Here is a 15,713-nt window from a genome sequence, read left to right on the forward strand (position 1 = left end):
ATAACTCTATATAATAGAGTTATCACATATACGCAGACACATGATTATAGACTTCTCAACATGAATTATATGTATGTTTTCATTCATAATATTTGTACCTTATACAATATATGTAAATTCTGTAAACGCACCCTAGGTACTCATATGGACTTGCAGATCATCATTCATAATATTCACATAATTTCATTTAAGTAACTTGCCATTCGATGGCTTAACATTTCAGTATAAACAAGTAAACATAGATAGTAATATAAAGATCAACTAGTCAAGCGATACATGACTTGACTCTCTAGGCTTCGAGATAACTGCTATAACACCTACCAAGAAAGAGGAATGGATCACGTCTCTGTGACGCTGGTGGCTGATGAGCTATCACTGATATACAACAAAAATTGAGAAAACTAATGTGTGAGTCATAAAGACTCTATGACTGAATATGGGAAAAGGACAAGCTAAGGGGGAGAGTTTTAGAACAAATTACATTGTTAATGTATGCATGAATCTTGAAGTAAACATACTTCATTTCAAATTTCTCATAAAATAGAATTGTTATAAACCAATCTCATTTCATGGTGAAATCAACATTCGTAAACAAATAGTTCTTAAAATGAGTTTAATATTTATGTAAAAACCTTTAGGAAAAACAAGGAAGTTGTACTTTACCTTTAGAATTGGGTCCTTCCGAAGGGAAACAATACTTAACCATATAAACCCAAGCTATGGGTCACTTACTCCAATCTTTCTGTAAATCAAGTGAGCTACTTATATACTCAAAACTTCTAATAAGATTCAATCATATAATATTTAGTAATCATCTTTCAATCCATATAACTCAAGTGAACATTTTTCCGATCCATAAAACTCAATCAATTCATTGCAACCTATTCTATGGCTATCTTATAACTTAGAGTTTAACCTACCACTCAATCAAACATTCAAGCATAAGAAACGAGCTCAACTTGCATCACAATAACAAGAGTAATATGTAATATTCATATATGCAATAAAGGTGCCTACTTGGTCTTGTCCTATGTCTAGGCATCACAAATAGGTGGTACCTCCGCCCCATTTGGGCTATATACATTTGTGTAGTACGATTCCCCATATTTGGCTCTCATCACTCAAGCAAGAATCACAAGCGGGACTATTACTACCATTCTTGCTTACCACCATCCCTGCAACACCAATGCAAGGCTATATAATTGTGTGTGGTACGATACCCGATATCTGACTCTCATCATATGCGAGTGGTATTCCGCCTCAACTCAAGGATATAAATAGCCGTGTGTGGTACAATGCCCCACATCTAGCTTTCATCATCGTGTAGAATATCACATATTCATACAATTATCATCAACATATCATACACATATTTCTCTATAAACCATACTCATAAGTAAGCTTATCTCGTAAGGTATGTAGTACTACATCACATTCGATCCCATAGAATCATGTCTCGCATGTTTCAAGTTTTTCTCATAAAACATATCATAAGCTTAAGGGTGGCAACATCTACCTCCACCTAAGCATTCATCTCTATTTTTCCATAACAACAATTTAGGTACCATTTTACCTTGCATTATATTTTCTCAAAATATTCCATCATCATACTTAACGTCAAGGATAAAAGTGGGAAACTTATGTCCATTTATCATCCATAATCCATACACTTTTCTCATTCATCATCATAATGGAATTGAAACATTTAAAGGAAAACATTTGAAAGGGTTTATCCACCCTTGTTAAAAACTAATGCATGGTAGAGATATTTACACACACACACGCACACACACACACACACACACACACACACACATATAGATTCTGAAACTTCTTTGATAACATTTGGTTAAAATCATTTTATTTAATATTGTGTACATAATTTTCAAATCATGCACGTCAAACAATTCAATAAACCATGCTTAGCTTTACCTTATTAAAATACTGTAAAAAGGTGTATCCACTCACCTTGACAAGAAGTGACTTCTTCTAAGCTTCGAGTCACCAAACCACACTCATTCTACTATCCCAAGCTCTAACAATCACCTAATAAAATAGGTCCTATCATACGCTCCTAGTTTCTACCAAGAAACCCATTTTCGAAACTAGTATATTTATCGAATAACCTCCCTTTAAGTTCCAATAAATTTCTAAACTTCAGACTCAATCCATAAAATGAACAACCTTAACTTTCCTTACCTACACAACCTCCTTGAAGAGCAAAATCTCCAAAATTCTTAGCTCAAAAATGGAATAAATAAGTTGACATTTGTAAAATCCTAGAGTTAGGTCATACTCATGAGATTTAAACTCAAAAATGCCAAATCTTACCTTAGAATCATGTTAGGAAGGTTGAATCCTTATCTAATAGGGTCTTGAGAGGTTAGGAGAGGGTTTGGATGGTGTGAGAGCCAAGTTGGAGGCTGAAAAAGTGAAAAATGAATTTTAGGGCTCAAGCTAGGTTTTATATTTTTTTTCCACACTAGAACCTTGGAATCAACACCTTGACTACTAGGTGTCAATTCCTTATGCTTATTTTTCAACTCAAACTTGCTATTTTGAAATTCTAACTTATAGGAATTGACCCTTTAACCATTAAGGATTGATTCTTAAGTTTCCAGAGGCTATTCTAAGAATTCCATCTTGTAAGAATCAACCCTTCCTTACTTGGGTTTGATTCTTGATACTTCCAAAAGCTATCTAAGGATCTTGTGCACATTGGGATTTGTCTTACCATTGGATCAACCCTTCAAGCTCAAACTTGGAAAAATCCATATCTTTGGTTTCCTTTTTCACCCATGCTTGCAACCATCATTTTTCCATGAATGTAACTCAACAATATGGAGAGATTGAACATCAAATGACAAGAAATTTTCATTGGTAATCCTCACCAAATATAATTCATAAAAGTTCAAATTTTACAAATCTCCACAATATGAAAAATTAGCTTCACAAACAATCACTGAGCACAATAAATCCTATCATAAAGCTTATAGCTTCTAGCAAACCCATTTTTGGAGGTAGTTGAGTAATCAAATATCCTTCATTTTAATTCCAACAAGCTTTCAAACTTCAAACCAAAACCATTTATTGAACAACCTTAAGTATTCTTACCTTCATAACCTTTTTGAAGAGTAAAAACCCCCCAAATCCTTAGCTTAATGAAGGATTAATAAGTTGAAATTCGTAGAAATATAGAGTTAGATAATAACCATGGGTTTCAAACCCAAAAATGCTAAATTTTACCTTAGATTCGAATTTGACAAGTTGAATCCTTGCTAAAAGCTTGAAAGGTTGTAGGAGGGTTTCGAGGCTATTAAAGGTGAAATTGAGTCCGAAGAAAGTAGAAATGAGAACTAGGACTTGGGTTAGGGTTATATATTTTTCCATGCTAAACCCTAAGGATCGACTTTTAAACCCCAAGGGTCGATCTCTGAGCATATTTTTTTGGCCTAAGTTTGTAGGGATCAACCATAAACCTTCAATGGTTAATCCTTTTCATGTCGAGTAGCTAATTTTAAGTTCTATTTGTAGGGATCGACTTTTAAAAGCTTGAGCGTCGATCCTAATGTTCTAAAAAAACTTTCTAAGCATTTCATCTTACAAGAATTGACCTTTTAGCCCTTGTGGGTCAATCTTTTTGGTTCTAGAAGCTCTCCTAAGCATTTTGTTTTGTAAGATCGACCCTCCACTGCTTAGGGATAGACCCTTCATGCCTTAACATAGAAAAAAAAAATCTATTCTTTTAACTACCCTTCTCTTCCATATTTTCAACCATTGATCATCCACAAATATAATACTATTTCATGAAGAATCATTATTCTTAATCCAATAATTGGGAAAAATTCATCCAATAATTAAAATAAAATATAGGTCATAAAATACTCAAAATCACAAACTTCCATATCATAAAAGTTGGGGTTTCAATTTTGGTGTTGAACATAAAACATCAAATGATTTTTATTGTGATCATCAGTTTGCCTTACACATATGCAAGAATCCTATTCTTCATGAAAAGACAAAACATACAGAGATAAATTGTCATTTTATCATCATTACTCCACAGCATGTTTCCACTAAAGACCGACTGGCAGATATGTTTACAAAGGCATTCCAGCCTGCACAATTCCTCCATTTGATGAGCATTATGGACATCTATGTGAGAGTAATAAGAATCAAGTATGCGCAGTGCGCATGATGACAATTATTGGTAACCTGTAATAGCCGGGTAGTTTTGTAAATTGCAATTAGTCAAGTAAGGTTATTTGTGTAATTTAAATTCTTTAGTTTGTTAAGTTTGTTAGTCTGATAGCTTACTTTTGGAGAAAGTTAATGTTGTTAGTATTAGCTATAAATAGCACAACGTAACAGAATTCATTCCCGATAATGAGAATTACAAAAATTACAATTCTCTTATTTGTTCTTCACTCAAAAATTACAAAAATTGTACAAGGTTAACATAAATTGGTTAACTGTTTCACTATTTAATAATTTAAAGTTATTAACTATTATTAGACTAATGGTTCGAGTTGAATTTACTATTTGGAATTAAATTAATAATTTTTTGAAAAAAAAGTATTTACACTCAATTTAGTTGCATTTTGCCATAATAAAACTGGTGCAGTTAAAAGAGCAGTCTAACATTATATTGTAGCCCTGAAAAAACGACCTTCATCTATTCTTACCTGGAGAAAACTCGTAAATCATCCTGGCAATAATATTTACAGACACTAATTGCTTCAATAGCTGAGCTAGGCGTCTCAGACTTAATGCTCTTTCTTAAATCACGTCCATCTTTCCAAGCACGTCCAGGTTCTTCACGTCTCATCAAGGTGAATTTAACATCATTCTCTTTCTGATATTATGCATCTTCACCGACCAGGTTCTTCACTGTAAACCGTCTCGAAAGTTAACCACGTATATGGCAACTATGGTGACAATAGCCCCAACCAGTTGCAAGGGTGAGAAGGTCTCACCTAGGTATAAGAACCTGTGGTTAGGAATGACAATATTAGCAGTGAACCAATTACAAAGACTAGAAATTTCTGTTATATGATTTTCATAAGTAATCAGCTCTCATTTTTGTCAAAATTATCCAGCCATCTCTGGATGTTAATTTTGATGTTAGAAATTTTAACCCTTACGGTAGAATTCTACATTACCAATTCTTTATTGAACCTCATACCAAATTGCAATATCTTACCCAAAAATTGAAGCAAACATGGGCGTCAAGAAGGTGAGGGAGCTGAGCTTCGTCAAGCTACCTGAAATCCATTCGTAATGGCAATTCAAATTTCACATACAGGTTTAAACTCGAAATGCCAGATAACTTTTCCGATGCTGAAACAACTCCAATCCACCAACTCCCCCCCTTCCCCAAAAAAATAAATAACAATAGGATACCGAAATGAAATAAGCATATGTTCGAATTTTGGAAGAAATGTAACCTTTGGTAGCACTGTAGAAGTATACACCATAGCTGATGGCACTTCCAAAAATGGATGTATAAAAGAGTGCCAACAAATCACTGGCTGAAAGCTCCTTAAAACTCCCACTGAAAACAGGATCATGATTGAGAATGGAGATTCCAACAAGAGGAAGACCACCAATAACCATGTGCTGCAATAGAATTTCATGTATATTAGTTTCTAATTTCCATCTTTCACAGAGGTTGTGCAAGCAGACAAAATGAGGAAGTATGACTTACTGTAACTTTACAACATCAATTATCTCTAAAACCCTTCATCCTTCTAGAAGGAAAAAACCAAATGGAGCCCATAGGAGGTTATTATATATGTAATTACATGGTTAAAGTACAAATTTGATGTTTGTATTTATCAAAATTATGGATCTTAATCACCCTTTATATTTCAAGTATTTTGGACCCTATACTAATATTAAATATAGATTTTGGTGCCTCCATCAATAATTACAGTTAAATTGATGACGTAGCTATTTTTTGGCTGACGTGGCAAGCTACATATCATTTTTTAACTTGTCTATTTTTTAGAATACAAAATTAAAAAAATATATTTATGAAAATTTGAAATAAAAAAATAAATCTAAAAGAAATAGAAACTAAAAGAAATAATCAAAGAGAAATAATTAAAAAAGTCATTGAACTTGTCATGTCAGTCAAAAAAATAGCCACAGCATTAATTTAACAATCTATGTCACCAATTTAACTTTGATTATTATCGGAGGGACCAAAATCCACATTTAATTAAAGAATAAGAATCAAAATCCTAGAAATGAAAAAAGAAAAGGAATTAAAATTCATAATTTTGTCCAGTAGAGGGACAAATCTGCACTTTAACCAAATTAAATCCATATGGAAGATTCATTGATAACCATGCTTAGTTCTTTTTCAAATTGTTGTTTATCTAATTAAATTAGGTTAACTAAAATTACTAATAAGAAAAATTAATTTTACACAAGGTTGATAAAATAAAAAATATAATATTTAATATATTTAGAAATTGTCATTCGTCACTTACATATTAAATAGTGAGAATCATGCAACTTTAATTCGTTTAACTTAATAAATAATATAAAAACTTGTATTTTACCTTGGAGAGCAAGATTATAATTTTTAACTTGTGAAAAGACAAATTACAATGTACCTTAATGGCGTTTGGTCACGGAGAACGGAATAGCCATTCCCCCTATCCCTTATCACCTTTTATGAAGTTGTTTGGTTCATGGAATGGCCATTCTGAGAAAGCTTGGAATAGCCATTACCGACCCCCTTAGTAATGACTATTCCAACTGCGTTGGAATAGGATAAAAAAGTTATTGTATAAAAATGCCCATAACCAATTTTAAAAATTACTACCATATATTCATATATATATTTTTTTCTCTCTACTCTTCTACCTCTCTCCTCTCTCTACATTTCCTTCACCACCGAAAGGTGGCAACAGCACTAGCACCATTATAAATTATAAAAAATTAATATTTTAAATTAAAGTTTAAAGTTTTAATTATAAATGACAAATAATAAAATAAAAATAAATAATCATATTAATGTTTTAATTATAAATTACCAATATTTTAAATAAGCTATAAATTATTAATGTTTTAGAACATAAAAATAGAGAAATAAATAAAAATAAATAATCATACTAAAGTTTTAATTAAAAGTTTATTAATATTTTAAATAAATTATAAAAATAGCTAGAAATTTTTGTTTGAAAATCATAGATTATAATAAAGGGTATTTTTGTCCTTTTATCACATATACCTTGGTCATTCCAAAGTTATTTTTGCCAGGTCATTCCAAAGTTATTTTTGCCAACTAAACACTGGAATAATGTCATAATGAGAATGTTATTCCATGAACCAAACTCTATAATAACTATTCCTCAGAATGAAAGGTGACATTTTGCAATATCAGCGGGTGAAACAATAATTTTAAGGTTCTAAATGAGCAACATTACATACAATCAGTCTCAAAAATAAAAAGATGATGATATGTCTGAACTCCCTACGCACTTGAATGAGTTAATCTCTCTAAGATAGAGGCACATCCCTCAAAATTGTCATCCTTTAGCCTATCATCTCCAAAGTTATATGTCAGAATGAGAAAAGCTTCTAGTTTGAAAATGAAGAAAAGGTATAAGCAACTGAAGCAACTGCAAGAAACTAAGGTTTCATTTTGGGCTTCAAGGTCTCAATCTAGTTACATTGGTACTAAAAACAAGTTCCAGTAGGAACTAATATTGTGAAAGAGAAAGTTGTTGAAATCAGAAGGAAGAGAAGAAGCATGATATCAAATATGTAAAAGTTGTGGACACACACTTCATCTTGAGGTCAAAGTACAAAACCATAAGGAAGAAGGATCAGGTTTTAAAGGGGAAAATGATGTAGATGTGAAGATGATATAAGCTGTCATGGGAAGCTTAGAAGTAGATGCAGTTGTTTTTGAGGAAATAAAACTTGACATCTTGGATGATGATGACTTGTTTATTTAATTTCCAAGATGACATTTTATAAACGTCATGGTTCTCTCTCTCTCATCTTACATCAAGTATGCTGCCTACTACCTTGCTAGAAAGAAACAAGTAAAGTAAGACCTAAAGATATTTACAAAAAGGCTGTAAGTAAAGACAATAAGAATCACAGATAATCAAATGATAACAAGCTTATTAAGAGGAAATTGGGATGCCTACCCATCCAGTTGCCATGATAGGATCAGAGTATTTGGAAACCCAGCGGACCAAGACAGTTCCAACTGCCATACTCTGAGCTGCAAGGAACATCCACCATTCTCCACTCCCCCATAGTGAAAAATTACTTTCATCCAATGCAACTGCAGGTACCTGCAAAATACAGCTTATCTTATACTAAGGCAAAACAAGGAGCAGTTGTATTTGCTTAAGCAAAAGCCTTAAACAATGAAAACAATTATCCCAAATCAAAACTAATTATCATATACAGCCTTAAACAACAACTTAAATTTTTTATACATAAGAACTGCAGGAAAAGGCAATGATAGTGACAGCTCTTCAACGGAATGATACCAACAGCTCTTCAAAGGAATGAATTTGGATCTAACCATTCTAAAACAAAATGAACAAATCAGGGTTCACAAGGAACAAAAAATGTGATTATTTGTTTTAAACTTTGCATTACAAAGGTCAATAACTAGCCTCCCAAAAGTTATGGAATGTTCTACAAAAATCTGTACATTTATGTTTTCATGAGGAGAATATGCAAAACACAATCTTCCTTTTAATGTGAATGAAAGTTCATCTGTTCTAGTCACAAATCACTACACTGTATACATAATGGAGGGCACTCGTGTCAAGCCCCAAGCATCAATTGATGTCTAATATCAAATCAAGCATAAACTATTTGACATCATTCACTTGCATAAAGCGAATCCCAAAGGCTTGGACAAACCCAGCAAGCACAACCCACTAGTTGGAGATCAAAATTCCCATCAAAACGTGAAGGCCATGATATGTGAATTTGATTATAGGTTCATGATGAAGCACTATGCAAATTTATTTCCCCTTTTTTTTTATAAGCAAAAAAAGGGAAAATAAATTTGCATAGAGCTTCATGACCTGCAGCCTAATAAAATTCATGCAAATCTAATAATATTTTATTCTGAGATAATAAAACCATTAGGTATTTAATGAGTATCAGCTTAAGAGGGCTAATTCTTGAGACAATGGGTTCGAATCAAGTAAAAGGTGTCAAAAAAGTTATTTCTTAATCAATCTGACTTATAAAACTTCGAGGTGTCATGATTGAATCTTTATATTAGTGGATCGTTATCCTAAGATGAGTTGATTATTTCTTTGTCTAAAAACTTCTGATGCTCTAATTGTTGCTCAGCATTTCTTTAATGAGCTGTTCAACTTCAGGGATTGACCAAAATTACAAAGGTCAACTTTTATTGTGTTAAGTATATTACACACTTCAGTTACTCCGTTAGTCAAATGGGTGACATGACAAAAATAGGTAATAAGAGTTAGACATGTGGCACATTCTTATTAGATGTTTACCATTTGACAAACAAAGCTAGTCTTAGGTGTAAACTATTTAACAGAAGCAAAGTTCGCGTACCTAATTGTGAACTTTAGATTCCTGCCATGTATCCTAGAGTTTTTTTTTTTTTGATAGGCCACATATCCTAGAGTTAAGCCCATATCGATTATGTAACCATTGCATGAACAAACGTAAAACTAAAGATATAAGAACTAATTTACCGAACTGAAAAGTAAATATAGAATTATATGATGACAAAATCATGATCTACAGTGACCAACATCTTTCTACATATTAGAGCTAGTTTGCGTTTAGTTTGCCAAATGCATTTTTAACTTCTCTTTATAATACTTTTTGAAAGGATCTACTCAAAATAACACTTGCTAAAAACCTCCAGCTAGGCCAAACAAAGCCAAAGATGTGTGGATACTTTTTAATAATAGGGAATATAACACTGCTTGTTAAAGCAAGATATTCTAAATATAGGGCACTCATTTATGCTAACACAACATCCTGTGAAGTATTAATACCGTGGTTGTTTTATTATTTCTTTCACTTAAAAACTTATGATTTAATTTTATAAAGTTGAGTCTTTTATTTTCTTTATTTATAAAAAATAAACAAAAATACTATCAAATAGTTTTCTACCTTCTAAAGCACTTCTGTGTTAAGTTTGCCAAGCCGCTATCTCAACTTCTCTTTACAGCACTTTAGAACAACTTTACTCAAAGAACACTTCCTATAGAAGCTCCAATCGGGCCAAATAGAGCCTCTATTTTTATCCAGGATAAAAGCAGAACTAATCAACTAGAGAATTTAATAACTTAATAACAATTTAAAGAGCTAAACCCCTGAATCAAAATCTAGTTCTTGGCTCTCTCATTTAAAAAGATATTCCCAAGAAGCTATAAATGAATATATTAACGAACCAGAAAAACCATAACCCGAACACCGATAACAGTTTTTTTAAAAAAGATTATTGTTTCCATATGATGAATGAGATAAACAATAGCTCGAAGAAATAGATTAAGAAAAAAATCTAGTGTTTACCTCAAGAAGTAGAAGGCCAATGACCCCAAGGACTAGTCCTGCAGCTCCTACTAATCCAATGGACTCATCGAATAACAAGGCTGCAAGCACAGCTACTGTCAAAGGCTGTGAGTCAATTATCACCTGCATAAATCAAACAGCAATAGGTCACATTTCTTATATACTTATCAGAAAAAAGGAAAAAGAAAAGGTGGGGGTGGGTGGGATTAGGTACTAACTTCTCTAAATTTAGTACAAATAGTATGGATAGAAAAGTAGAACATACACTGCCCAAACCAGCAGAAGTCCGCTGCAATCCTTGAGCAAGAAACCCTTGGAAACAGGTGGCATCCACAAGAGCGAAGACAGCAATGGAAAGCCAAGCAGTGAGTCCAGAGGGAGAAGGCCTGCCCCTCGACTTGGCAAATGCCACCAACAGCAACCCCGCCGGAATCAAACGAAAAGCAGCCACAAAGAAAGGCCCTGTCTTGGGCAACACCTCCTTCATTGCCACCATTGCCGTGCCCCAGAAGAAGAATGGGGAGACCAGCACCGCCCACTCCAACCATATGTTTCTTTCGTCTTCCTTAGCTTTTTCGTCTTCCGTTTCTTCCTTTTCATTTGGACAGACAAGGCACTCGACGTCTAGGCCCGTCCCCACGCAATCCATAACTTCTGGGTCTTTGGCTCTGCAGGTGATTCTGAAACGAGTGGAGCTGGCATGGACGAGCTGGGATAGTTTCAAAGTCTTTGAAGACCGAGTAAGAGAGGAGGAATTATGGGAGGATGATGACAATGACCACGATAAAGAAGAAGAAGAAGAAGAAGAGATATTATTATTACTACTATTATACAAGGAGGAAGGCGGGGAAGAAGGAAAGGTCCAGCAGCAGCAGGCCCCCATTTCCCAATGCGATAAGAGCAATGGTGTTCACGCTTTAATTGCTGCCCAGTAGTCGGAGTTTCTTAATTAATGAAGAAAATTGCAAGATGACAATGCCACGGCTATGCATAAAGAATAATAATATCCCCCACAGTTCGTCACGTTGAATTATATACAAGTAAAAGCTTTTGGCCACGACTCAAGTCAAGAGCCACTATAATACAGAAATAATAAATAAAACAAAAAAACCTACAGCAATAATTAAAAAAAATGTTTCATAAATAATTAAAAAAATCTTTGCATGTCTTCTTCACCAACTCAGAGTTGTAGAACTGCTGAAGGACTCCGACTCGTGCGCCTCTTGGTCCATGCAAATTCAGGTACTAATTTCAATATGACTTTTATCTGCGATAGCCAATATTTTTTTCTGTTCTTTTCTTTTTATAAAAAAAAAGAAATAAAAGAAGAAAATCAGCTTAATTTGCTATACCCATCCCTTCTGTAATCCACGAATTCTGGGTTTTGTTTTGCTGGCTAGAAGTAATCAAGTTTTGTGTTAATTGAATTGAAGTTTGAGAGTTTTATCGGACATTTTGACCAAGTTTGGGAACTTTCTGATGTTTTATCTCAATTTATTTGCATATGTTTCTTATTTTTTACTAAGTTTTGATTAATTGTTACTAATTGCCTCCGCAAGCTGACCAAGTATAACAATATTCCTGAGTGGCAACCGTAAAGAATCTTTGTGGATTGGCTGGTAGCTTCAACAACTGTGGAAGGAATCGGTTATGCTTTCATGTTGATGGTTTTTTCCCACCCTAATATACTGATTTGAATCCAGTTCCTGAGTTGTATATTTGAATGTATGTATGATATATAAACTATTGTCTAGACTTATATGTATTCTGAGTAATTGAAGTTGAATTGCAGTTCCTGTAGTGAAGAAGTTGAAGAAAATTGAAGGGCAGAGACCAGTAATGAAGGAAAAAATTGTAGGTGATGGGGATTCCTTGAATCTTCTGGTGGATGATAATATGGATGCCAAAGGCAAAGAGGTTAGAAATCTTGATCATCTGCTTTCCCAACTTGCATACAAGAGTGGTCATAGTAATGAAATTGTCTTGAAGGAAAGCGAAATTGTGAGCGGACAAAATGGCCATAGGAGGAGAGCAGATGTGCAAGTACCAAGGGTCTCTCCTTATTTTCAGTCAAGTGGAGAAAAACAAGAAATGTCAAGTGGAAACTGCAAACCAAAAGTCAGTTTGCTTTCACAAGTTGCTCATAGTAATGAAATGGTTTTGAAGAAAGGAGATGTTAACAAACAAAATGGCAAGAGGAGGAGAGCAGATGCGCAAGTTCTAAAGGTTTCTCCTCATTTTCAGACAAGTGGAGAAAAACAAGATATGTTAAGTGGAAACTGCAAACCAAAGCTCAATTTGATTTCACAAGTTGTTCATAGTAATAAAAGGGTTTTGAAGAAAGGAGATGTTAACAAACAAAATGGCAAGAGGAGGAGAGCAAATGCGCAAGTTCTAAAGGTCTCTCCTTATTTCCTGAGAAGTGGAGAAAAACAAGACATGGAAAGTGGTACTAGCAAACCAAAACACAAAGTGGTCAAAGCGTCCCCTTATTTCCTGAAGAACAAGGATAACATTTTAGGTGGCATGAAAAAAGCAACAAAGCCAGCTGGAGTTAAACCTGTTCTTTCTGCATCTCAGAAAAGAGATGAGGCTTACCAAAGAAAAACTCCCAATAACACATGGATTCCTCCGCGCTCCAATGCTCCACTGCTCCAGGAGGATCATACACACGATCCCTGGAGAGTCTTGCTTATATGCATGCTTCTCAATAAAACTTCTGGGAACCAGGTTTCCTTCTTTCAAATCTCATTCCAATATGCTTTTCTTCACTTTATATTTATTGTGGAAACTTTTGAGATGCTGTTGCTTTCCTTTCTTTTCTTGTTAGGTTACGATTTCTCATTTTTTTATGAATCAAATCATCTGACTCCTCTTATGTATTGCACCACAACAATTCTCAACAACTATTGACCACTATGTATCTCCATGTCTTCCATCTTAGCTGAGCATTAGTATGCCACTTTGATCCTAGGAACTAAGAAGGCATATTGCATCACACCCTTAAGAGTATTCAGGCTGGGGGCAAACTTTTTGCTTTCGCATATTATGTAATAACAATCATTATGTAATTCCCTTACAATTACTGTCCTCTGTGTCTTACATATTGCAGAGATAAGTGGATCAATCCAGTAGGATGATGATTTAGTTTCGAAAACAATTTTTTCTCTGTTTACCATTAGAGTATAAATCGGGTGACTAGATAGGGAAATTACAATAATTAGCTCTTCTTCATTAAAGTAGTAATCATAACACAGTTGTGTAGCACTTTCCTGAGGTAGTGTATGGCAGACAGGCTAATCTGGTTTATAAAAATTTTCTCTCCATTTTGGAAGGCTGGTTTTGATGTAGCGAAACTGTACCTGTAATGGTCCCAATAATCAAAATGGCTGCAATGTGAAGATATGTCTTTGTTTGTAATTGAAGCTGGGGTTGAGAATGAGAGAAGGAATGGCGGAAAGAAAGCGTGGCATTTTGTGTGTGGTTTGGGAGGAGTGGTAGGTTTGGAATAAGCTGGGACAGGGGAATGTAGGGAAGTTAATGTGAGAAAAGCATGGTGGGGTGAAAGGTCTCTCAGTTACACAAATGGCACCTAGCTTTCAACCTAGACAGTTATAAAATTGTTCTGCCACCCTTGTGGAAAGCATTAATATTTGAGAAATTGGAGAATAGAACTAAGAATAACTTGTAGAAAACTAAATATCAGAAGTGATTTGCCTTGTGTAGAAAGTTGGTTTCTCTCTCTAAACCGGGCATCACCATCGTTTCCAAGTGAGATACCTCCATGTTGTCCATAGGCTTCAGTGTGCAGTCCCCTCCAAAGTTACCCGGTACGTGGATCGCCTCAATTCTTATTTCTCCAACATGTCTCAGCCTTTGGAAGCTGAGATGTGTGCTGTCAATTTCAGTGCATTACTTCTAGAAACCTATGGATTGCTTGATTGTGCAAATTGGATCGCTGATGATCAGCGTGTGGGATCTTGTGATCAAATATGAATGTTGGTGGGGGGAAGCGAATTTTGTAACTATGGTCCCCTCTATTGGACTTTTAGTTCTTTGATAAATATGGATGTCGTGTTGCTAAAAAGCTCTCATGCTTGATTATCAATAATCTTGGTGGTTGGATGTGAAACATTTTTCTTGTTATTTTAGTGTAACTGTATAAATAGAATGGGAATTCAACTAGTATTTTCTAAAAGTGTTGCAGGTAATCATATCAGTTGAAAGGTGAAACAGAATTGAACTATAATTGAGTTTCTTGAGATCCTTGGTTTTCTTGGCTGGTACATCTTGACATTATGTCATGATGGTAAACCAAGCTAAACCTGTGACTCTTGTCGCTGACTGCATAACTGTGTCGTATTCAGCATAACTGTGTTGCATATATACTCACGAGATGGAGAAAACAAAGCAGTAGATGTAATATGTAGTCAAATTAATGATAGTTACATTAATTGCAGGCTAGAAACGTATTATCCGACCTCTTCACTCTGTGCCCCGATGCGAAGACTGCCACTGAGGTCGCCACGGGGGAGATAGAAAAGGCTATAAAACCTCTTGGGCTCCAAAGGAAGAGGGCAGAGATGATACAACGAATGTCTCAGGAGTATTTGTGGAAGGAATGGACCCATGTGACTGAGCTGCATGGTGTAGGAAAGTAAGTGGGCAGTTCTCTGTCTCTATCCAATCCTGTAAATCCCATGCTTTTCACTGCAAAAACAGTTTATTGTTGTACTGTTTTTGGTGACCAGGTATGCTGCAGATGCATATGCAATATTCTGTACAGGGAAGGGAGATAGAGTAACGCCTAGTGATCACATGCTTAATTATTACTGGAACTTTCTATACGGGCCCAAGGATCCCTCTTACTAATAGATAGATTCGTTGAACAAAAAATAGTGTTTTGCCTTGGAATTCTTGTGAACTCAATTATTTTTTTTCCTTCATATCTTAGTATATGTTAATATCATTTTAAGTATATTCCTTCACTGATGAAATAAAATTAAAGTTAAAAGAATTAAATATATTGAAAGTAATATATGGAGAAATTTTATAATAAAACATTACTCATGGTACATGCATAAATAATAACATTTCTTTTAATCTGAGAATAATTTGTATCAATTCATTTACAATGGTTGCTCGCAGTGACCATTGTCACAGCA

General features: G+C 34.5%; 2 protein-coding genes across 5 annotated transcripts; one reads left to right on the top strand and one right to left on the bottom strand.

The window, feature by feature from the left end:
* Positions 1 to 4,523: 4,523 nt before the first annotated feature.
* Positions 4,524 to 11,444, bottom strand: LOC110426944 (nodulin MtN21 /EamA-like transporter family protein). Its single transcript, XM_021442287.2, has 6 exons — positions 10,814 to 11,444; positions 10,549 to 10,671; positions 8,172 to 8,321; positions 5,448 to 5,619; positions 5,204 to 5,264; positions 4,524 to 4,990 (listed from the first exon to the last, which is right to left on the bottom strand). Exons 1-6 carry the CDS (start codon positions 11,429 to 11,431, stop codon positions 4,888 to 4,890), a joined length of 1,227 nt encoding a protein of 408 aa, XP_021297962.1. The 5' UTR covers positions 11,432 to 11,444; the 3' UTR covers positions 4,524 to 4,887.
* A 121-nt stretch (positions 11,445 to 11,565) lies between these two features.
* Positions 11,566 to 15,565, top strand: LOC110426943 (DNA glycosylase superfamily protein). Of its 4 annotated transcripts, XM_021442286.2 has the most exons (6): positions 11,647 to 11,790; positions 12,108 to 12,215; positions 12,341 to 12,465; positions 12,538 to 13,278; positions 15,009 to 15,205; positions 15,300 to 15,565. In XM_021442286.2, exons 3-6 carry the CDS (start codon positions 12,388 to 12,390, stop codon positions 15,418 to 15,420), a joined length of 1,137 nt encoding a protein of 378 aa, XP_021297961.1. In that variant the 5' UTR covers positions 11,647 to 11,790; positions 12,108 to 12,215; positions 12,341 to 12,387; the 3' UTR covers positions 15,421 to 15,565. The 4 variants fall into 4 exon arrangements, with proteins under 4 accessions (XP_021297959.1, XP_021297958.1, XP_021297961.1 ...); XM_021442284.2 differs by lacking the exon at positions 12,108 to 12,215 and having other exon boundaries at positions 11,566 to 11,790; XM_021442285.2 differs by having other exon boundaries at positions 12,341 to 13,278.
* The last annotated feature ends 148 nt before the right edge of the window (positions 15,566 to 15,713 follow it).

This window comes from Theobroma umbraticum, unplaced genomic scaffold (genome assembly GCF_002168275.2).
Source record: "Theobroma umbraticum cultivar Fairchild unplaced genomic scaffold, ASM216827v3 scaffold_239.1, whole genome shotgun sequence".
Lineage (NCBI taxonomy): Eukaryota > Viridiplantae > Streptophyta > Magnoliopsida > Malvales > Malvaceae > Theobroma > Theobroma umbraticum.